Source organism: Hylobates moloch, unplaced genomic scaffold (assembly GCF_009828535.3).
Source record: "Hylobates moloch isolate HMO894 unplaced genomic scaffold, HMol_V3 SCAFFOLD_10, whole genome shotgun sequence".
Taxonomy (NCBI): Eukaryota; Metazoa; Chordata; class Mammalia; order Primates; family Hylobatidae; genus Hylobates; species Hylobates moloch.
In genome coordinates, this window is record NW_026652285.1 from 16,435,578 (window position 1) to 16,457,389 (window position 21,812).

Genomic DNA, 21,812 nt, shown 5'->3' on the forward strand with positions numbered 1-21,812 from the left:
GGGCCGCCGCCGCCGCCCGGGCCCGCCGCCCGCGCCCCCCACGCTGGCCCAGAGGGCTGCGGCCGCGTCGCCGCTGAGGATGTCCCGAAAGGGGCCGCGAGCGGAGGTGTGTGCGGACTGCAGCGCCCCGGGTAAGCGCGGCGGGGCCGGGGGCGGGACCGCACAGCCAGGCCGCCGCCGGGCGGGCGCCGGGGCCTGGCGAGAGCGCTGTGCGGGGCCGGAGGGCTGGGCGGGGCGGGGGGCTGCGGCCTCCAGGCTCGGCCCCCGCCCCGGCCGCTGCGGAGCTGCGCCCTTGGCGGGAGGGCCGGCCTGGGGTGCCCATGCTCCCTGGAGGCCGTGGACTAGCAGGGAAGGACGTTCCCGGCGCCGCCTCCCGCCCCTCGGTCTGAGGGAGGCGGGCAGCTGGCTGCCCCTCCACCTCCATCTCTGTATCCGACGGAAGCGCCAGCCTAGGGTGGCAGGAGGGCCGTGGTGGAGGCCGTCAGGGCTTGGGAGGTGGGGGCGAGTGTGGTTTTGTGTCATCTCAGTGCCACCCCCGCGTCTTGCACCTGCTGCTCGCGTGGTCGGCACGCCTGCCGGGGTGGTGGAGGGCAAGGAGCAGAGGGCCGGGCAGATGCGCCAGTGGGGCCTGGATACCGTCTCCTCAGGAGCAGATGAGCGGTGGCTACTCCCAGGACTCCCTGCCTCGGGTTCCTAAGGCTAGCGCTCCTTGCGGGGCCTGGCGTTCAGGGCCAGTCTAGACCCGGGTGGCTTCTCGGGAGGCATCCCCAGGCCTGCTGGTGGTGACTGGGAACAGCTCGGCTGGACCCTGCTGTTCCTGTTCACCGGTAAGGCCTGCTTGGGAAAGTGAGCTTGGCATCAAGCTATCCTGGGCCCGGGCCCCTCCCTGTCCCCTAGCCCAGTCTGGCCAGAAACGGGTGGGAGGCCCTGCCGAGATTCCCCGTATCCTGCTGGCTTCCTGGCCTGCCTCCTGGCTGTATTTACATGGTGGTTCCCTTCTTTTTCCTAACAGAGTTAGGACTGGGCTGGAGTGAAACCCCCCAGGCCTGCTGAGGAAGTCAGGGGTAATGATCCAAGAGCCTGCTCCCTTCTGATGAGGGAGGACAGCCAGTGGCGGGGCTCTGCAGCTGGCCTGGGAAGGAAGCTCTAGTCCACATCCATTCTTTCTTTAGAAAAGGAGCTATCTCCCTGGTAGGCCCCTGGGCAGGCTTCGGAGGTTTGTGAACCCTAGCGGGGCTGTGGGCATGATTAAGAGTGATAGTATGGGGTGCTGGTTTGTGGGCCCATAACTTTCAGCCACCCCTTGAGCAGGCCCAGGACCCCACAGGTTGAGCCTCACAGATGCTCTGGTGGTTCTGGGGGTACCAAGCTAGAGTATTTGGGAACTATGACCTAGCAGGGCTTGGGCACGAAATACTCGATAGGTGGTTATGAACAAGGCCTCCTAGGAGCTTATCATGGTTTAGAGGGCCCTGGGGTTGAGGGTCCGTACCCCTAAGAAACTGTGACTCCATTCCCTGAGCTGCAGGCAGGTCTGGGGATGGCAGGGCTGAGGATGCACCTTGCCTTATAAATGTCTGCCCACTGTTCCGCACCTCCCTGGGGTGAGCATGGCATGGCATGTGGAGGAGAGGCTTAGCAGGCGCCCTGTCGGATGAGTCTGGGGCTTAGTGTTGCCTTTGTTCCCAGCTTACTCTGTAACCCCAACAAGACTTTCCTCACTGTGGGGGCCTCAGTTTCCTCAATTCAGAGGCAAAGAAGTTGGAGTAGAAATGGTTTTTGGGGGGGCTGCCATCTCTGAATCTGTGGTCTGATTCTGGGGTGGAGGGGTGAAGGGCAGCACCAGCAAGGCGGTTGTCCTTTCTGTGTTGCGTTGAATGTCTGACCAAAGCCTCTGGATGCCCAGTGGGCTCAGGGAGGAATGGTGGGCATCAGATGTGTTGGATTGCCCAGCTCCTACTCCCAGGTCCTCATCCGTCAGAGGAATTTGTACCCCAGATGCCTCCTTTCCCCTGATTCACAATAGAGGTCAGGAAGGTGGTGAGAAGGTGAGGATGGTGGGGTAGGGAGGATGTGGACAGTCTTACTCATCAGCCCACCTAGCACCCAGCGAGGTGTCCAGCACATGGCAGGCACTCCCTGAGTGTTTGGCTGCTTGTCAGGACCCTGGCTGGCTGCTTGGGACTATCCCACACCTGGACCCTAGGATGCTGGCATGTTTGGTCTGGGTCCTGTGGCATCTCAGGCAGAGAGGCATGAGGGTACCCAGCAGTCTGGAGTCCAGATCCAGTGCCAGCCCCATGGTGTATCGCTCCACCCCAGGGTCACAGGCTTCTTTTATTGCGATAGGAGCCCTGCAGTCCCAACCACAGGAGTGGGGCCAGGGACTTTTTGTGCTTGGTTAATTTGGGGGGTCATGGAGGTCAGAGGTGAGATGCAGCCTGTCCCCAGAGAGCCCCATCCTCCCTCTGCTCCCAGGCCTGGGCACACAGGACAAGTGTGAGTGTGTTGCTAGGCAGCTGGACATGGCATGGCTGCTCTGGCAGCTTGTGCCACCTCGTCAGGCACCGTGTGTGTTCCTGCCTGCCTGGGGAGTCCAAGAGAGGAAGGGGGCAGGGAGCCCTGGAGAATGTGCATCTTCCCCTTTCCTTAGCCTTGGCCCACATTGCCACACGGTCTCAGTCAAGGGCCTCTCCTCACCCCATGGGCTTCTATCTCAGCCTTTTCCACTTTGGCAACCCTGGGGGTGAGAGTGAAGGCCTCAAGATGCCTGTCCTGTAGGTATCTCTGGTGAGCAAGGCTGGGGACATGTTACAGGACAAGCTACAGGCTGATTTGTCTCTTCATAGTGTAGATTGTAGAGTGGGACAAATGTTGGGCTCCTCTTCCTCCCTTATGGAGGTAGAACTTGTGCATGTCAATGCCTGCACCCGAATGTTCATCCTGATGGGCTTTTACATGTGTGTATACCCGTGTAACTACCGCTCTGATGATGTTATAGAATAGGGGTATCCAATCTTTTCGCTTCCCTGGGCCGCATTGGAAGAAGAATTTTCTTGGGCCCCACCTAAAATACGCTAACACTAATGATAGCTGATGAGCTAAATAAAACAAGCAAAAAAAATAAAAAATTTTAAAAATCACAAAAAAGTCTCATAATGTTTTAAGAAAGTTTATGAATTTGTGTTGGGCCACATTCAAAGCTGCCTGGGCCACATATGGACTGCAGGTTAGACAAGCATGTTATAGAATGTTTCCATCACCTTAGGGGGCTTCCAAGTACCCCCTCCCAGTCCATGCACCCCAGAAGTAACCACCATTCTGACTCTACCCCAAGGACTACTCTCGCCTACCTTCATGATGTGGGCTTTTCCCTTAGTCTAGTGGGGATCTGGCCCTTAGCTCAGGGGAGGGAGGCCTGAGGCTGGCCTGTATGTGCAAACCTACTGGCCCTGGAGGCCGCTGATGGCTTCAGGTGGTGGCAGGAATTCACCGTAGTAGAGGCCTCCATGGGGTTGGCACTGGTTAACGTGATCCCAGGATCACGCCTGCTACCTCTCCACACATACAGACCCATACCCTGCCAGTGGAGCCAGAAGCCCAGGGGCAGGGCTGACGAGTTCCCTTATAGTTCCTGTCCTTTCCGTCCCAGGTTTGGTCCAAGGAGCCTCTTGAGGCAAGGATCCCTTCACCTTAAACTACAATCTGGGTAGACCCAAGGGCACTTGCACAGAGGGAGGAGACAGAATGGTTAGGGTGGGCGTCCCATCTGTGTCATCCAGAAATGAGCCGACACCAATGTCGGCTGCCCAGACCAGGACAGTGTCCTTTGCCTACCATTCCTCTCGGGTCACCTGGAGGAGAGGGAGAACCCCTCCCCCAGGCTGGGGGAAAGTGCCAGGCAAACCCTTGGACCACATTCCTGCATCCTGGTCTTGGTTATTGCCATATCCAGGGTCACTCACCACATCTGGTCTGTCCATGGCTTAGGGCTCTGGAGCCATTGGCCGTGGATATATAGTCAACCTTCCACGCCTGGCTTCTCCGGTAGGACCACAGACCTCAGGTCAGCCCATTTATGATCCTGCCCTGGGCGGCTCCCCACTTACAGGAAACCCCACCAAGAGGAATTTGGGCTGCATCATTTCCGGCTTCCTGCCTGGGCTGCCGGAGGTGGCTGGCTGGCAGCCCCCTGACCCAGTGTTGTTTGGAGTGGGGAGAGGGAGCTCTCCACACCTGGGGTGACTCACTATTTGGGTAAAGCCAGCACAGAAGTGCATGCTAGGGCTCCCCCTCTTGGCGAAGAAGGCTGGTCCCTTCCTCTTGAGCCCTGGAGTGAGCCCCCCAGGAAGGTGTTGGCGGTCACCTTGGGCATCCCTCTGTTGCCCTGATTGGGAGGGGGTCCCTTAAAAAGCCTAAACCCAAAGACAGGCCTCTCTCCTTTACTTCCTGTTTTCATGCCTCAGTGGGGGTCACTTGCTGTGGGCAGAGCTCAGGCTGGGCCCCTGACTCAGAGTCTCCTCAATTTTCCTGGGAACTTTGGTGGAAGTCCTTAGAGGGGAAAGGCCTGAGAATTGCCTTCTAGTTGGGAGAGATTCTTATCCCCCTAAGCCTGTCCCTCCCCTGGTGGGGACACTTCTGAACACCCTGAGCCCTACAGGGCAAGGCAGAGAGCCAGTCCCCCACCCCCGCCCCAGGACAGAGTTTCCTGAGACAGGGCGGGGGCCGCTGGGCAGAGCAAAGTGTCCTGGGAGAGAGGCGCCCTGCCCCCACTCTCAGGCGGCACACAATGGCTGCTTTCTCCCCCGTGACCTTTCCGCAGCCTGAGTCGAATGCAGCTGTCTCCCAAGGGGCCTAGGATGGGTGGCATCTCCTCTGCCCTTGAGAAGGACCCCGGAACTCCCACCCAGTCCTGGCCCTGCTTCTTTCCAAAGTTCATTTTCCCAAAAGAGTGGAGAGCAGGCTATAGAGGCAGAGGGACAGCAGCAAGTGTGGACATGGCATGGTCTCAGGCATCAAAGTGCCACATCCTGGCAATTCTAGTCATTAGCCTTGCAACCTTGAATAAGCCCTTTAACCTCTCTGAGCCACTGTTTCTTCATCACAGAGGTAGCATGTCCTACCTTGCCTGACAGCTGCAAGCAGCATCATACATAATGTACCCAGCTGGTACCTAGTGGGTGCCCAGTCAAGCCCAGCTCCTTTGCTCTGTCCGTCCTCCTTAAGAGGGCTCCAGCTCACACCCTCAGTGATGATGGCAGGAGGCTCCAGCATGAAAGGACCTCACCTGCTGGCAGGAGGCCAGAGGCAGGACCTGTGGATGAGTGTGATCTGTCAGGCATGTTTCAACAGCATCTGGCACGCAGCAGCATCTGGGTTGCATCCCCTTGGGGATCCCTTCCTCCCTTTGGGACGGGCTGGGGCAGACGCCTTGTTTCCTGGGAAAAGGCTGAGAGACTGGTAGCAGTGGCTGCAGGGCAGGAAACTGTGCCTGCTGAATGGGCCCTGGGGACTGCATGTCCCAAAGGGGTAAGGATGTAGGAAAGGGCATGGCTCTGTCAGCCCCCGGCTGTGAGCTCTTGGGGAGATCCCTCACTGGTAACCTGGCCGTAGTGATGGTCCCAGCTCCTAGGCTGTTGGGGACTGAGTGAGTGAATGTGTGGAGAGTACTAGGCTTGGCATGGGCTAGAGCAGGTGCTCAGGAGGTCTGGCCCATCATCTGGCTTCGGCTGACCCTTGCCCTCACCCTGGCAGACCCTGGCTGGGCATCCATCAGCAGGGGTGTGCTGGTGTGTGACGAGTGCTGCAGCGTGCACCGGAGCCTGGGACGCCACATCTCCATTGTCAAGCACCTTCGCCACAGCGCCTGGCCTCCCACGCTGCTGCAGGTACAGGGCTCGGTCGGGTGGTTCTTCCTTCCCCTCAGGCAGAGTATGCTGAGCATGAGGGTGTTTCCCCCTCACCCACATACACCCCCATCTGGAATCTGCAGCTTCCAAGGGGCAGCACCCCCTTGCGGCAGAGCCTAATCCTGACCCTTTCTTCCCATCTACTCCATGCAGAAGAGTAGCTCACACCCCCGCTCTGCCGCTTATCAACGTGGTCTTGTAGCATTGAGCAAGTTGCTTCACCTCTCTCTTTATTTATTTATTTATTTATTTATTTATTTATTTATTTATTTTTTAAGATGGAGTCTTGCTCTGTCACCCAGGCTGGAGTGCAGTGGCGCTATCTTGGCTCACTGCAAGCTCCGCCTCCCGGGTTCATGCCATTCTCCTGCCTCAGCCTCCCGAGTGGCTGGGACTACAGGTGCCCGCCACCGCGCCCAGCTAATTTTTTTTGTATTTTTAGTAGAGACGGGGTTTCACCGTGGTCTCGATCTCCTGACCTCGTGATCCGCCCGCCTCGGCCTCCCAAAGTGCTGGGATTACAGGCGTGAGCCACCGCACCTGGCGATTTGCTTTACCTCCCTGAGTCTTGGCACACTGACCATGTGACCTGAAGTGCTACATGGAATCTGTGTCTTTGGGCAGCTGGACTAGATGGAGGTGTGGTGGTGCGGGCACACAGTAGGCCCCCTTAGTACTGTTTCCAGCTACGCCAGCCACAGCAGGCGCTCAGGAGGTGTTTCCCCCAGTGCTTAGCACGCAGTGGGCACTCTCTCACTTGGCATCTCTTCCCTGCAGATGGTGCACACGCTTGCCAGCAACGGGGCCAACTCCATCTGGGAGCACTCCCTGCTGGACCCTGCACAAGTGCAGAGCGGCCGGCGTAAAGCCAACCCCCAAGACAAAGTCCAGTGAGTGGGGCTGGAGGGGGTGGTGGGCAGAGACTGTGCAGTCTGGGACAGGGCCCTGGGAGGTGGCAAGGTGACCACTCTCTCCCACCGTGCTCCCCATTCCTCCTGTGTGCCCCTTGCAGCCCCATCAAGTCAGAGTTCATCAGGGCCAAGTACCAGATGCTGGCGTTTGTGCACAAGCTTCCCTGCCGGGATGATGATGGGGTCACCGCCAAAGACCTCAGCAAGGTTTGAGGGGCCCTACAACAGATGGGTGGCCCCCTCCTCTTCTTCCCACCCACGACTCTCTGAAGGCCTCTCCTTTGTCCCCACTGAGCCCTGGGCCCCAAGGCAGCCAGGTCAGGAGGTAACAGTAGGCAGGATGGAGAGAGCAGATTGTTAGGTCAGGCAGTGTGTGGCTGAGGCTCCCCAGCAACCAAGTGGACACACAAGGCTAGAAGCCCACAACTGCCACTCAGAAGCTGGGAAAACTTGGGGGTAGTTGCTTAGCCTCTCATAGCCTCAGTTTCCTCATCTGTAAAATGGGAAAGAAATAACAGCATCTACTTCATAAATAGTATCTAAGCAGGGCACACAGCACACGTGGTAGATGGTGACTGACAGCAGCGTTTATTAATTGGTATTAACCCCTAGCGGGAAGCCTCTGTCCTCCCGACATAACCTGGTTTGGGCAGGCCTCCTTGGAGCTGCTAGGTATCCCAGGGGCAGCCAGCGTGCAGCTTGTGGGTGGGGAGGTGAGCCTCACACACATGCGTATTCACTGCACACTCTGTTCCTCTTAGCAACTGCACTCTAGCGTGCGGACAGGCAACCTGGAGACATGTCTGCGCCTGCTATCCCTGGGTGCCCAGGCCAACTTCTTCCACCCAGAGAAGGGCACCACACCTCTGCACGTGGCTGCCAAGGCAGGGCAGACACTGCAGGCCGAGCTGCTTGTAGTGTATGGGGCTGACCCTGGCTCCCCTGATGTTAATGGCCGCACACCCATTGACTATGCCAGGTGAGGGTCGGCTGAAGGGTGCAGTGTGGGTGGGTGGGGGTGTGGTTGAGGGCTGCTGCTGCAGGTCTGAGCCATACCCCCTCCCCACAGGCAGGCGGGGCACCATGAGCTGGCAGAAAGGCTGGTTGAGTGCCAATATGAGCTCACTGACCGGCTGGCCTTCTACCTCTGTGGACGCAAGCCGGGTGAGCAGAGCTTGTGGGGGGGCCTGGCTGGGGCTGGGCAGGTGGGACCTGGACACACCCGGCAGCAGGTGCCATGGTGACAGAGCGGCTGGGGAGCAATGTTGCTAGGCAACTGGCTCCTGTGAAATTGCTGCAGGCTGTGGGCCATAGCATCGCTGGGGCTAGGGAGTGGGGGTGGGCATCCTGCATCCTCCCGCGAGCTCCCAGCATTCTTGGGAGTGGCCCGCCCTCCCCACTTTCCCCTGACACTTCTGGGTGCCAGCCCTGCTCATGGCAGTGAGGTGGGCTCCCAGCTGCTGAGGCCACCCAGCACTAGTGAGTGACTTGGCATTTTTATTTTTGTTCAGATCACAAGAATGGGCATTACATCATCCCACAGATGGCTGACAGGTGAGTGCCCACCTGATGCCCCTTTCCAGAGGCTGTTGGATGCCATGTGGGCGGCTGACCCCCCAGAGCTCCCAGCCCAGGTTTCAGGGGCCTAGGACGCTGCTCCCTACCCCCCAGAGACTAGAGGCACAGCTTAGTCCTCAGTCCCTAATGCTGGGCCCCAAGGCAGGTAAAAAATGTCAGCTCCGTATGTGGCCAGCACAGCCTGAGCCCCGTGACTGTCAAGTACATGGAGGGCTTGGGTGTAAGAAGCTACCTGTGGGCTGGGCGCGGTGGCTCACGCCTGTAATCCCAGCACTTTGGGAGGCCGAGGTGGGCGGATCACCTGAGGTCGGGAGTTCGAGACTAGGCTGGCCAACATGGAGAAACCCCGTCTCTACTAAAAATACAAAATTAGCCAGGCGTGGTGGCGCATGCCTGTAATCTCAGCTACTCAGGAGGCTGAGACAGGAGAATCACTTGAACACAGGAGGTAGAGGTTGCAGTGAGCCGAGATCACGCCATTGCACTCCAGCCTGGGCAACAAAAGCAAAACTACGTCTCAAAAAAAAAAAAAAAAAAAGAAGCTCTCTCCTGCTGGGAGGGTGGGCCACTGGGTTCTGTCCCAGTGGCACTGACCCCACTGTCTTTAGAGAAGCCTCTGCTCTTCACAGAAAAGATGGGTGGGCTTCAGGGATGTGACTAACTTTGTGACTGCTGGCTAGGCCTCTAGTGTGCTCAGAAATTAGGCAGGTGCCCTGAGGCTGGTTGAATGAGGTGTTTCTGCTTCGTTTGAGAGGCCCCAAGTGCCCAGGCAGTGTGGGACACCCCCTGCCACTCACCCAGCACGTAAGATGGATGCTGGTGCCACCTGGTGGCCACCTCTGATGGCCACGTCCTCATGCCAGGCTGTGCCTGCTGGCCTGGATCTGGAGAGAGGAGGTGCTCTCCTCCCCAAGGGCCTGTGTGGGCAGATGGGCATAGCCAGGCCTGGGCGACTCAGATCCTAAACCTAGACCTCTTCGAGACCCCAAGGCTCCTACTTCTATGGTCTGATTCTACCTGGGCTGTGTGTGCATGCGTGCGTGTGTATGGTAAATACACCCACATATGGGCTCCATTCAACAGCACATTAACTGAGCACCTTCCCGCAGCCAGCTACTGCTCTTGGCACTGGGAGCACAGAGGCACCTGAGACACAATCCCTGCCCTTAAGGAGCTCACAGTCTAGCTGGGGAGGCAGCCTAGGCAGGTGATTCTAGTCTCCATGGGGGAGTGCAGCAAGAGAGGCAGAGGCATGAGGGTAGAAATGCTGCACGGGAATGGAGGCAGCCCCCGGGCTGGAGCACAGCATGGGAGGCAGGGAACCTTACGAGCAAGACTGGGATAGAGACGAGCAGGAGAATGAGCAGCCCGAGAGCATCAGCAGGAGCAGTGACCATCCCGAGAGCAGAGAGTTCCAGGCGCAGAAGTGTGAAGTCAGCTCTGCTGCTTACTGGCTGTGTGACTTGCAGGCTGCCTGACCTCTCTGAGCCTTGGTTACCTCTCCTGGAAATGGAGATGACAGCATCTATTTTTCAGGGAGGAGAGGATTAGATAAGATAATGTATGCAAAATGTTTAGCTTTTTTTTTTTTTTTAAGAGTTGGGGTCTCGCTCTGTTGCCCAGGTTGGAGTGCAGTGGCTTGATTATAGCTTACCGCAGCCTCAAACGATCCTCCTACCATAGCCTCTTGAGTAGCTGGGACTACAGGCACATGCCACTATGCTCAGCTAATTTTTGAATTGCTTTTGTATCTCTGTGTTGCCCAGGCTGGTCTCCACCTCCTGGCCTCAAGCGAACCTCCCACCTTGGCCTCCCAAAGTGCTAGGATTACAGGTGTGAGCCACTGCGCCCGGCCCTAGGGTATTCTGATGAAGTATGGTTGGAGTGTGCCATGTGCACCTGTTATCACTGCAGTGCTTTAAGGCAAGGGGTAGTGCAGCCAGGTGTATCCAAAAAATCGCCCTGGCTGCTGGGTGGAACAGGATTGTAGGGACACGACTAGAAGGAGGGAGATTAAGAAACTGTTACAAAGCCCAGGCAACAAGTGATTGAGGAACCTGGGGAGCTTCACTAGGACTGGAGGGTGAGGGAGGCTTCAGGTGACTGCCAGGTGGCTGACACTGGTGCTGGACGAACAGGTCACTGAGAGGAAGAGCAAGCCAGAGGAGGAGGGGTGGGGGACGCGGTGAGACGAGTTCAGCTTTGTCCCTTCTGGGCCGGGTGTGCGTGGAGATGGGTCTGGGCCTGACGTGAAAAGGCGTGTGCTGCCCTGCTCCTGGGTAACTGCTGCCTCTGTCCTGTTCTTCCCTCTGCTGCCTTCCTCTGGACTTAGATCTCGGCAAAAGTGCATGTCTCAGAGGTATATGGTGCCTGCCGGGGGCAGCAGGCCTGAAGGTGGGGTAGGACGGGGAGGCATTTGGTATGCAGCATCTGGGGTACCATCTCCCTGGGATCCCTGCATGTTGGGGAGGTTGCTGGCATGGGCCTGGCCACCTCTCAGGTCTCTCCTCTCCTCCCAATTCCCATCTCCCTCTGCCCTCAGCCTGGACTTATCCGAATTGGCCAAAGCTGCTAAGAAGAAGCTGCAGGCGGTAAGTCTGCTCCAACAGTGCCCTGACACTTGAAGCTGGCCCCTCTCTGATCCCCCACCCTCTGCTCTTGCTTCCCCTGCCTCTGACTCGATGACCTTTCCCAAGTCTTTGACCTGCCCCCTCACTGGCCTCAGCAGTCCCCTTTCCCTGACTTCCCTGCAAGGGGATGGACTGGTCCCTTCTCTCCCACCGTGGAGTTTGGAACATGATCCCTTCCCACTTGCCCATTCTGAGACTGTAGGGGCTGGGCAGCACAAGGAAGGCCACCGGTTCCCCAAGGCTCACAACATGCTGGGGAGCTGGCCTTGGCACTGGGAGCCGATGCATCTGACGAAATCTGGGCCCCTCTCTTCCTCCAGCTCAGCAACCGGCTTTTTGAGGAACTCGCCATGGACGTGTATGATGAGGTGGATCGAAGAGAAAATGATGCAGGTGAGTCAGGGAGCAGGAGTGTCTGGTGTGGAGGACCCGAGCGGCCCAGGCATGGGTCTCTGGTCCTTTACTGGGCTAAGAAGGGGTGCCTGGGGTTGGGGCTGCTCAGAGGCCTGCAGATGAGCCCCTGCTGGCTGTGAGCCTGCCTGGGCAGCGTCCCAGGCTGGGTAGAGTGCTGAGGGGGAGGCGGCTAGCATGCTCCTCCCCCCGCCTGACTGGGGCTCCTCTCACTCTGGCAGCCTCCCACTTTGGCTGTCTCTCTGGTACCACTCCGCCCCCCTGCATCACTCCTTCCTGGCCACAGCCGGATTCCAGCCCAAACTCTGGGTCTGGATGAGTGGGACTGGCCTTGTTCCATTTGTCTGTCCCCAGCCAGCCGCGCCCAGCCTTGCCCTGGCCCGGCCTAGCTCTGTGTGTCCGAAGACCACCTCTGTTCTGAACACCAGTGCTCAGTGGGCATGGGGGCAGCTAGGAAGGCTGGGCTCAGTGCTTCCCCACCCCCACCTTGGGGGCCTGGCCACCGTGGCTGATCTGCTCCTGTCCCTCCCCTACAGTGTGGCTGGCTACCCAAAACCACAGCACTCTGGTGACAGAGCGCAGTGCCGTGCCCTTCCTGCCTGTTAACCCGGAATACTCAGCCACGCGGAATCAGGTGAGGGGGCTGGGTTGGGGGCCTGGGGTGGTCTCCTTCATCCCTGTGGTCCCTCCTCATCCGGCAGTGGGCTGGGGCCTGAGCCGGCTTTCCAGCATTTGCCAGGGCCTCCTTCAGAGCACAGCTGGCACTGGGATTTGGGAAGGGTCAGGAGGCTGTTGTTTTGAGCACTTGGTGAGCAGCTCCAGTGGGTGTTCTGGCCTCTGCTCAGGCACCCTACTCTATCATACCCTGCCCCGGGGGGCCTCGGCTGCTGACTGGCCAGGTGAAGCTAGGCTGGGATGCTTTAGCTGGGGTTAAATTAGATGGCAGGGCCATGCCTTGCTGCTTGGTCCCCGCCGCCCTGCGTCAGTCATAAGGGGTCCCCTGGAGCCAGCCTGGCCCTTTCTGCCTTGCAGGGGCGACAAAAGCTGGCCCGCTTTAATGCCCGAGAGTTTGCCACCTTGATCATCGACATTCTCAGTGAGGCCAAGCGGAGACAGCAGGGGAAGAGCCTGAGCAGCCCCACAGGTGGGAGGGTTGTTTGGGAGGGTGTGGGAAGTGGGCGGGGCTCCAGGGGTCTCCTGCATGGCTCTCCCTGCCAGTGGTGGCCTGAGAGATGGGTTGTGTGGTGGAGTGTGGCCTGAGTGACACCCCTGTGTCCTCAGACAACCTCGAGCTGTCTCTGCGGAGCCAGAGTGACCTCGACGACCAGCACGACTACGACAGCGTGGCCTCTGATGAGGACACAGACCAGGAGCCCCTGCGCAGCACCGGCGCCACTCGGAGCAACCGCGCCCGGGTCCGAGTCCCACCCTCCTTCCCACTCCCCTGTGCCCTGACCCAGGCCTTCACCGAGGCCCAGCTCTGTCCTCTTGTAGCCCAGGGGCCTGAGGGACAGACGGGCTGCTCCTAGCCTCAATAACTGCCCCCCTGTGAGTGTTGGCCTCTCTGCCCCCAGATGCTGACCGGCTTAGGTCTCTCTTTGCAGAGCATGGACTCCTCGGACTTGTCTGATGGGGCTGTGACGCTGCAGGAGTACCTGGAGCTGAAGAAGGCCCTGGCTACATCGGAGGCAAAGGTGCAGCAGCTCATGAAGGTCAACAGTAGCCTGAGCGACGAGCTCCGGAGGCTGCAGCGAGAGGTGAGGGTGCAGCCTCGGTGGGAGGGGGAGCCCCAGGACTCCAGGGGGTTGACAGCGCTTTGCACCCATAGATCCACAAGCTGCAGGCGGAGAACCTGCAGCTCCGGCAGCCAACAGGGCCGGTGCCCACACCTCCACTCCCCAGTGAACGGGCGGAACACACACCCATGGCTCCAGGCGGGAGCACACACCGCAGGGACCGCCAGGCCTTCTCCATGTATGAACCTGGCTCTGCCCTGAAGCCCTTCGGAGGACCCCCTGGGGACGAGCTCACTACTCGGCTGCAGCCTTTCCACAGCACTGTGAGTCACCTGTGGGTCTCAAGGTGTGGGGAGATGGGTGGGGCTGCCGCAGGGTCCACCATGACACTCACTGTGCTAATATCCCCAGGAGCTAGAGGACGACGCCATCTATTCAGTGCACGTCCCTACTGGCCTTTATCGGGTAAGCCTGGGGAAGGCGTGTCCATCTTAGCCAGTAGGTTCTGAGCCCCAGGGGGTTCTGGGCTCTGTGCTGAATGCGGGGCTTAAGATGATTAGACTGACCTGGTCCCTGCCGCACTGCTGGTGAGCAGGGGGCAATGGGGCACACTGACTCCATCCAGCGCTGCCCTGGGTTTCAGATCCGGAAAGGGGTGTCTGCCTCAGCTGTGCCCTTCACTCCCTCCTCCCCACTGCTGTCCTGCTCCCAGGAAGGAAGCCGCCACACGGTAATGTTTCTATGCCCAGTGCCCACAGGGTGGCTGGGGGCCGTGTGGGCTGGGGGCTGTGTGGGTCCAGGAACACGGCGCTCACAGCCCCTTCCCTCCGCCCTCCAGAGCAAGCTTTCCCGCCACGGCAGCGGAGCCGACAGTGACTATGAGAACACGCAAAGTGGGGACCCACTGCTGGGGTGAGGCTCCCTGGGTCTCTAGTCCAGCCTGCTCACATGCTAAGGCGGGGAGGTTGAGAGGGCCCCCAGTGTGTGAGGACCGAGGCGGGCGGCTCCGAGGCTGGAACGTGTCTTTATATATATCTTTGTCTCTATTTTCCGGACCTGGGCCTCAGGCTGGAAGGGAAGAGGTTTCTAGAGCTGGGCAAAGAGGAAGACTTCCACCCAGAGCTGGAAAGCCTGGATGGAGACCTAGATCCTGGGCTTCCCAGCACAGAGGATGTCATCTTGAAGACAGAGCAGGTCACCAAGAACATTCAGGAACTGTTGCGGGCAGCCCAGGAGTTCAAGCATGACAGGTACTGAGTGGAGGGGGAGGTTGGGGGTGGGGGGGGATGCGGTTCCTGTTGGCTTCTAGGATGTTGCAGAGGGCATGAGGGGCCCTAGGTTCTGCTGTCCCTGGGAACCTCCCTTGAGAGCCCCCTGATTTATACCCTCCCTTCTCCCCACAGCTTCGTGCCCTGCTCAGAGAAGATCCATTTGGCTGTGACCGAGATGGCCTCCCTCTTCCCAAAGGTACAGGGACCAAAGAGAGGACCAGGAGTGGGAGGGCCTCGAGCTGGGGCAGGCATGGAGAATCCCATCTGATCGCTTCCCGGGTGGAGACACAGACAAACTGGGCCCTGATCGCAGCTGGCGGCTAAAGTACAAGGTCCAGCCTCACTCCTGCCCCCTCCAGAGGCCAGCCCTGGAGCCAGTGCGGAGCTCACTGCGGCTGCTCAACGCCAGCGCCTACCGGCTGCAGAGTGAGTGCCGGAAGACAGTGCCCCCAGAGCCCGGCGCCCCAGTGGACTTCCAGCTGCTGACTCAGCAGGTGATCCAGTGCGCCTATGACATCGCCAAGGCTGCCAAGCAGCTGGTCACCATCACCACCCGAGAGAAGAAGCAGTGACCTCTCTCCCCACACCCTCACCTGCACCCTAGGACCTCACTGGCCATAGGAGCTGGGCCACTCCAGACATTAATCCCCACCCCAACAGAGCCACTGGCACAAGTGCCCTTAGTGCTGCCACTCTCCCTGGCAGCCAGGTGCCCTGGTGCCCACCCCTGTCGAGCCCCTAAGGATGGGGAGGTGGGGGGGCAGGAGCTGCTGTCCCCCACATTCCATGCACCTCCCCTCTGTATATAGCATCTCCCCCCTCCTAGTGAGCAGGGGCCTGCAAGGCATCACTCCCAGCCCCTCGCCTTCTAGGGCACCCTCAGCAAAGGGGCGGGTGGGGACATTCCAAGTGGGGCAGCTCTCCATACATGCACCCCACCCCCATGAGCCAGTTCAGCCCTATTGGGGGCTGAGCGGGGGCATCCCCTCCTTTGTACATAGTCTCTATGGATGTCCCTGCCCTGTAGCCACCAGCCCCTTGCTGCTCTCCCTTTAATGCCATACGGCCCCTGCCTAGGGCACAGGCCCCAACCTGTGTGCTGGAGTCCCCAGCAGCAAACACTGGAAAGTCTGTTGTTGTTTTTTTTTTTTCTTTCTTCTTCCCCACCCCTTAATTTTAACTTTGTGGTAACTGAGTGCCCCCGCGTGCCTGCGTGTTGAGTGTGTGGGCGGCAGTGCCGTTCCAGAGGCCTGGTCCATCTGGAGTTTTGAGGGGTGAGGGGACCAGAGCAGTGGGACCAGCATGGGGGTCAGCTTCCCTTCCCCACCTGGAGCCAGGGACTGTCCGGGTAGCCAGTTTTGGTCCTGCCCGCTGCCTCCCTAATCCCTCCCCACTCTCACCCCTTCTCTATGAACTTAAAAACCACTTCCTTGCATCTCCTCCCGCTCCTGTGTGGAGGGAGAATGTGTGCTGGCTAGGGTGGAGGACTGAGCACCTGAGCCTGGGGCTGGCTCCCCGGGGTCCCCGACTCAGCTGGTGGCTGTGGAGCTGAGTCCCCTCCCCGTAACCTCTGCAAGGCCAGCACCTGCCATCACTACCTGCACCTGCTGTGGTCCCACCCTCTGGAGGCCTGGGAACCTGGCTGCAGCCTGGGAAGGCTGGAGAGGCAGACGGTGGGACTCACCAGCTCTCTCCCCATCCCGCTTCTTCCCTGGGGGCCAGGTCCTACCTGTGTGGTGGTGGGTGGGCTGACTGTCAAGAAGTGTCATGTACATTTGTATCAAAAATAAAGAAGTGACCATGAGCTGTTTCTGATGCTTAGAGAATGGGGGCCGGAGGGAGGTGGCAGACATGAAGGGTGACTGCAAGTACCCCAGGACCTCCGCCCTAGGGAAGCCCCTGTGCTGGGAACGTCTTGTCTAGTGGAAGAGTTAGTTTGGGAATAACAACGCTAACTAACATGTATGACGATAACGCCACCCTCCCACGAGCACACTCCTAAAGCCCCCGGGCTGGCGGTGGCCAATCTGATTAGTAAACCCCTGCCTCAAACACCACCTCCATGGCCTAGGACTAGGGTCCGAGTGGGAGTGTCTCTGTGCGGCAGATGCACAAGCTCAACTCCAAAGTCTACTAAAAATAATTTAATTAGAAACAGAGTTTTGGCAAGGGAGGCAAAAGCAGCTCCTTTTCTCCCCTTGGCCGCCCACTCAGCAACCGAGGAGGAAAGCCCCCGCGGTGCCCGGCCAGTGCCGCGCCACCGCCACCAGGGGGCGCCCCGCGCGCGGTCCACGTGGCAGAGGTCGCGGCCTCGCGGCGCGGGGAGGAGCCGCACGCCACAGTGGCAGGTTCCAGGCCGTCACTCCGAGCTCTCGCCTTCCGGGCCGCTGTCCGGCGTGGGCGGGAGGAGGGGTCTCCGGCGGGAGCGCTTGACCCGGCGCGAGGGCTGCAGCAGCCTCCGCTTCAGCACAGCTGTGGGCCGGGCGCCGAGCAGTCAAGGGCGGGAGGGCAGAGAAGCTATGGGGCGCTGCGGGCGACGCGAGGTGGGGCGGGGGCCTCGGGTAGGGAGGGAACTCCTCACCAGCCACTGTGTCCTGGCTGTCCGCTGTAGGCCCCCAGTAGATGCTCTCCCCGCGTCGGAAGTTTCTGTGCAGCCGTGTGCAGAGCGTGGCCAAGGTGAGCAGCACCAGCAGGAAGGTCAGGGCCATGGCAGCCCAGGCGGCCTCTTCAGTGCGTGGGGTGGGGCCCCGGGCTGCCCGTGGAGGCGCTGCTGCGCGAGGGGCCGGGGAAGCCTGACTTGAACAGACACAGCCCCCTGGGCTGCCTTGCCCGTTAGGCACCTGAGCCTCTGTCCTGGAGCTGGCATTGCCTCCAGACGCCCCTGGCAGCAAGGAGACAGCGGGCACAGATGGGCCATTACTCTCCCTACCAGGGATTCCCACCATGGACTGCTTGGCCTTCAAGCTCCCTGGGGAAGCAGAGGGAAACCTCAGGGCTGAGCGAGTGGGCTGGGGACCAAGGGCAGCCCACAGCCTCCGCCTCTTGGCACCACTGGGAGAGGGCTGCCCGGGCCCTTGAGATGTCACCTCTGTGCCAGGAGGCCGCCAGCTCCGCAGAGCGAAGGCCAGAGCCAGGGCCTAAGGAGAGAGGAGACAGCAATCACCCTGCTGCCCCTCTCAGAGAACCTGAGGGCCAACAAGCCTGGGCCCAGCGCCTCTCACCTGCACACACCCTCTCTGGCACAGCCTCCCTCTACCGGGGGTTGGTTCGGAGGGAGTCGGCCTTGAAAGGCTTTCACAGTAGATCCATGCCTTCTTCTTCCTCTGCTTCCTCCTCCGCCTCCTCATCAGCCAGTGGGCAGCCCAGGCTGGCTCTACCCAGGCCATCTCCATTGCCAACCCCCATGCAGTCAGTACCAGGGGCTATGAGAGGAGGTAACTGTTAGAGCTACGAGGAAGGTGGGGACAAGCAAGATGAAACCCTTGAATTTTCCTTTCCCTGCACACGGGGCCATAGCCTTCTGCCAGGGCCAGGCAAGCGCCTTTCATCAGCTACATACCCGATCCTGCGTGAGGCTGGAGTCAGGGATGAGGGAGGGGTTAGCCATACAAGCGTAGGCCAGGAGGGCAAGCTGGAGCTTCAGCCAGGGGTGGGCACAGGGGTGGTAGAGGAAGGTGACATCCTCAGCCTGGAGGAAAGGCACAGAGACATCAAAGCAGGCCCAGAGCCCTCCCAGAGAATCTCAAGTTCTCCCATCCAGGAGGCCAGTTTAAAGGTACTCCCAGGATAGCTGGATGGCTCTTCTACCTTCAGGGCCCAGGAAAGGACAAAGGGCATTGGCATGTACCCGCTCTTGCCTCTGAGTGTTCCTTTCACCCTTCCTCTCCATCAAGTGCCACCCTTCAAAGCTCACAGCATGCCTGGATAATCCTGCCAGACTCAGACCACACTCTAGCCATATTTCCCTGCAGGTGTAACGATGGCTCTACAGGTCCACAATCTAAGCCCTAAGCATCCCCTAAATGAAGACCAACAATCTAATCTATACAATCTCCCAAGAGCATCCAAATACAGGGCAGGCAGGCAGCAGGTGCACAATCTCAGGATGGAAACACTCCATCAATCATTCATTATTCTTTGATTGAGTTGACTTGTTGCTCGGTGCTGTGCTAGATGCTGTGGGAGATGCCAAAGAACTCCTGGACTCTGCTTGCAAGGAATGTATAAGAAACTCAGGGAAACAACTAATGCAAATAGAAGAGCAAACTAATAAAACTTAGTGATTAGTCGTTAAATTATCAGAGACAGATTCAGAGGAGGAGGGGAGGAATAAAGGCTGATGCCATCGGGCAATGTCTCAGGGGGAGCTGACTCCTGCTGGGGCTGGGAAGATGGCTGGGGGAGTATGGCAGGAGGGCAGGGAGCTGCACTCTCCGAGTCAGGATAGGCCAGGTGTAGAGGAGAATAAACAGGAGCAAAGGGGATGTGGTGAGGGCGAGGCTGGCACTCATTTGTGTGACAAACAGCCCGACACAACTGGAGAGGAACCAAGGATGTGGAGACGTCAGATGAAGCTTACTTAAGTAAGGCCTGAAAAGCCAGGCCGGAGAGTATGGCCATGATAAGGTGGGAAATAAGGAGCCATTGACAGTTTGTGAACAGAGGAATGACTTCATGAAAGGGCTGTTTGAGGAAAGGAATCTGGTAGGTGGCGTGAGGCAACGACTCTTCGCCTGGAGCTATTACAGAGAATTTTTTTTTTTTGAGACAGTCTCGCTCTGTCGGCCAGGCTGGAGTGTAGTGACACGGTCTCGGCTCACTGCAACCTCTGCCTCCTGGGCTCAAGCAATTCTCCTGCCTCAGCCTCCCAAGTAGCTGGGATTACAGGGGTGTGCCACCACGCCCAGCTAATTTTTGTATTTTTAGTAGAGACAGGGTTTCACCATGTTGGCCAAGCTGGTCTTGAACTCCTGACCTCAGGTGATCCACCCACCTCAGCCTCCTAAAGTGCTGGGATTACAGGCATGAGCCACTGTGCCCAGCCAATTTAAGTTAGGTATTTCAGGCCAGGCATGGTGGCTCACGCCTGTAATCCCAGCACTTGGGAGGCTGAGGCAGGCAGATCACTTGAGGTCAGGAGCTCAAGACCAGCCTGGACAACATGGTGAAACCTCATCTCTACTAAAATACAAAATTAGCTAAGCTAAGTGGCACATGCCTGTAATCCCAGCTGCTCGGGAGGCTGTGGCATGAGAATTGCTTGAACCTGGAGGCAGAGGTTGCAGTGAGTGCCACTGCACTCCAGCCTGGGCGACAGAGTGAGACTCCATTTCAAATAATAATAAGTATTTCAAAGGAAAAATCAGAGGAGCTGGCGATGAAGATGGAGAAGCTGCCACGGAAGCTGAGCCCGCAGTGTGGAGCCTGGCAACTGGAGGCACACTCCTTCCACGATGCAGCTCTGTACTGTCCACAGTGCTGGCACATACCCTCCCTCGCTGCTCACAGGTATAGACAGAATTAATACCCTCTCCTACAGAAAGCTGGGGCCCACAAAGTCAGGAGACTTCCCGCTGTCTCCTCAGGGAGCTGGAGCCTGGGCTTTTTCCAGCTACTCTCAGAGAGAGTTCCACCAACAGCCACTTCTCCACAGAGCCAGCTACCCAACAGCATCCTGACATAGCATTGCAGATGACAGGCCTATGGCTCACTGTCTTTGAGCCATCTGTCCTGGTGCTGATCTGTCCTGGGCTTGGAGGTGGGGCAGAGAACTAGAACCCTGCCTCTGCCTGAGGGAAGTGGTAAGGAATGGGGCCGATCAGCGGACAAGGCGGGGAAGCCTGCTAGGAGCGCCTGTCTCCAGGCGTGGACACCAAGGGTGGTGGGCCCCTGCTTGTACTCACCTGCCCTGGGCTCACTCGTGTGTAGGTCACTCTAGGTGACACCTATACATGGGGAAAGAACAGAGCTTAGGGCAGTTGGGGGACTCCGTGTGTGTGTGGTGGGGAGGGGACGGAAGGCCCCAAACGCCAGGCTGGGATGGAGAAGTTGGCTACTGAGGACGGAGGAACCGGCAGAGGTCCCCAGATGGTGACTGTGGAGGGTGCGGCGAGAACGGAGCGGGACTGGGCTAGCCTTTCACATCCCTCTCTCCCTGGGCCCTCCAGGGCTCCTACCTGCGGGGGCAGAGGCCACAGGCTCTCGGGACAATGGGCTCCCGCCTCCTCCGCCGGTCCAGCCATCACCTGTGGGTCCAAAGCGAAGAGCTGGGGCGCTGGACACGGCGAGGCCCTGCCCTCTCTCTCCCCAGGCCCAGCCCGCCAGCGGAAGAACTGTGCGTCCTCCTCGGCGCGCCACTCCTTCCAGGACGAACTTCTGGCAAAGCGCTTTGAGGTCCCGGGCCGAGGCCTTCCCAGGAGCGGTCACCTTACCTCGCTGGGACCCAGGAGCCTCGCGAGGGCTGCCAGGAGAAGCAGTTGGGGCGAAGGCGGAGGAAGCGCCATTCCAGGCGGCCCGCCGGCCCGCCTGCGAGGGAGCGCGCGCGTCCCGCCCCTCCGGCCCCAGCGCCCCCAGCGCCCCCGCGCCGCCCGCGCGTCCGTTGGCCCTGGGCTCGCGCGCGCCCCTCCCCAGACAGTGGGCCACCGGTATCGCCCCGCCCCAATGCCCGCCCACAGCAGCGGAGCGTGCGCGCACGCGTCCTAAACCCGAGGCCGGAAAAGTTAACTGTAAGAGCCGGGTCAGCGCGCAAGGCTCAGTAGGGCAGGCGGGGGCCCCTTGCCTCGTCCGGGGATTAGTCTCAGCGCGTCCCTGCAGCCTGCAGAGCAGCTGCACAGCTGCAGCGCCTGGATGGGATCGTGGAGCGGAGGGTAGGGCCGGAAATGGGATCCCTGTGGACCGGGTGGCCCAGGCCGGGGAGACGGGTACACTCCCCTGGCAAACCCGCTTCGGATTTGTCGGTGTGACCTGCAACAAGAAGAGGGGCAGAATCATGAAGTCAGGAGGAGCTGCTGAAGGGAGAGGGTCCCACCTCTGGAGCTTCGCCGTCGGCCCACCCCACTCCCGCCCTCGCAAATAGGGTCCGAACGCGGAGGAGCCTCGGGGGGTGTCTCCGCTCCCCAAACTCTCCAAACCCAGAAGCCCCGGGAGGCTGGAGCCAGCCGAGAGGCTGCTGTGTTCCCCACCTCCGCCGTCGCCCAGCGGTGGCAGGCGCGCGTCTAGAAAGAGATTGGTCGCCGCGAGATGGGGAAGCCACAGGCCTCACCCCCAGGAGGTGCGCTGGCCGGCCCGCCCCGCAGCGGGGCGCTGGTTCTGGTTCCCTCTCCAGGATTTGGGGGAAAAACGTGGGTAGAGAGCGAGGGTTGAGATG

General features: G+C 59.5%; 2 protein-coding genes across 5 annotated transcripts; one reads left to right on the plus strand and one right to left on the minus strand.

Annotated features, from left to right (window-relative positions):
* Positions 1-6: 6 nt before the first annotated feature.
* Positions 7-15,192, plus strand: GIT1 (GIT ArfGAP 1). Of its 2 annotated transcripts, XM_032163131.2 has the most exons (21): positions 7-131; positions 5,755-5,888; positions 6,687-6,799; positions 6,922-7,027; positions 7,582-7,799; positions 7,890-7,984; positions 8,332-8,374; positions 10,731-10,757; positions 10,941-10,989; positions 11,349-11,421; positions 11,976-12,073; positions 12,472-12,583; positions 12,721-12,854; positions 13,044-13,196; positions 13,268-13,498; positions 13,587-13,640; positions 13,819-13,905; positions 14,014-14,087; positions 14,243-14,425; positions 14,579-14,642; positions 14,806-15,192. In XM_032163131.2, the coding sequence occupies exons 1-21, from the start codon at positions 80-82 to the stop codon at positions 15,016-15,018; spliced, it is 2,313 nt and encodes a 770-aa protein (XP_032019022.1). In that variant the 5' UTR covers positions 7-79; the 3' UTR covers positions 15,019-15,192. The 2 variants fall into 2 exon arrangements, with proteins under 2 accessions (XP_032019022.1, XP_032019023.1); XM_032163132.2 differs by lacking the exon at positions 10,731-10,757.
* A 1,383-nt stretch (positions 15,193-16,575) lies between these two features.
* On the minus strand, positions 16,576-21,362 carry TP53I13 (tumor protein p53 inducible protein 13). Of its 3 annotated transcripts, none has more exons than XM_058445762.1 (7): positions 21,225-21,362; positions 20,623-20,691; positions 20,350-20,391; positions 18,006-18,134; positions 17,668-17,868; positions 17,028-17,583; positions 16,576-16,918 (listed from the first exon to the last, which is right to left on the minus strand). In XM_058445762.1, exons 2-7 carry the CDS (start codon positions 20,686-20,688, stop codon positions 16,806-16,808), a joined length of 1,107 nt encoding a protein of 368 aa, XP_058301745.1. In that variant the 5' UTR covers positions 20,689-20,691; positions 21,225-21,362; the 3' UTR covers positions 16,576-16,805. The 3 variants fall into 3 exon arrangements, with proteins under 3 accessions (XP_058301745.1, XP_032019026.1, XP_032019027.1); XM_032163135.2 differs by lacking the exon at positions 21,225-21,362 and adding an exon at positions 20,878-20,996; XM_032163136.2 differs by lacking the exons at positions 18,006-18,134; positions 21,225-21,362 and adding an exon at positions 20,878-20,996.
* Between the last annotated feature and the right edge of the window lie 450 nt (positions 21,363-21,812).

Bases quoted from the DNA above. Each gene is read 5' to 3' on its own strand.
- GIT1 (XM_032163131.2), top strand. From the start codon at position 80: ATGTCCCGAAAGGGGCCGCGAGCGGAGGTGTGTGCGGACTGCAGCGCC. The intron at 6,800-6,921 runs GTGAGTGGGGCT...TGCCCCTTGCAG, and splicing joins AACCCCCAAGACAAAGTCCA to CCCCATCAAGTCAGAGTTCA. The intron at 13,499-13,586 runs GTGAGTCACCTG...TAATATCCCCAG, and splicing joins TGCAGCCTTTCCACAGCACT to GAGCTAGAGGACGACGCCAT.
- TP53I13 (XM_032163135.2), bottom strand. From the start codon at position 20,949: ATGGCGCTTCCTCCGCCTTCGCCCCAACTGCTTCTCCTGGCAGCCCTC. The intron at 20,692-20,877 runs GTAAGGTGACCG...TTGGACCCACAG, and splicing joins GGCTCCTGGGTCCCAGCGAG to GTGATGGCTGGACCGGCGGA. The intron at 20,392-20,622 runs GTAGGAGCCCTG...CCCCATGTATAG, and splicing joins TGTGGCCTCTGCCCCCGCAG to GTGTCACCTAGAGTGACCTA.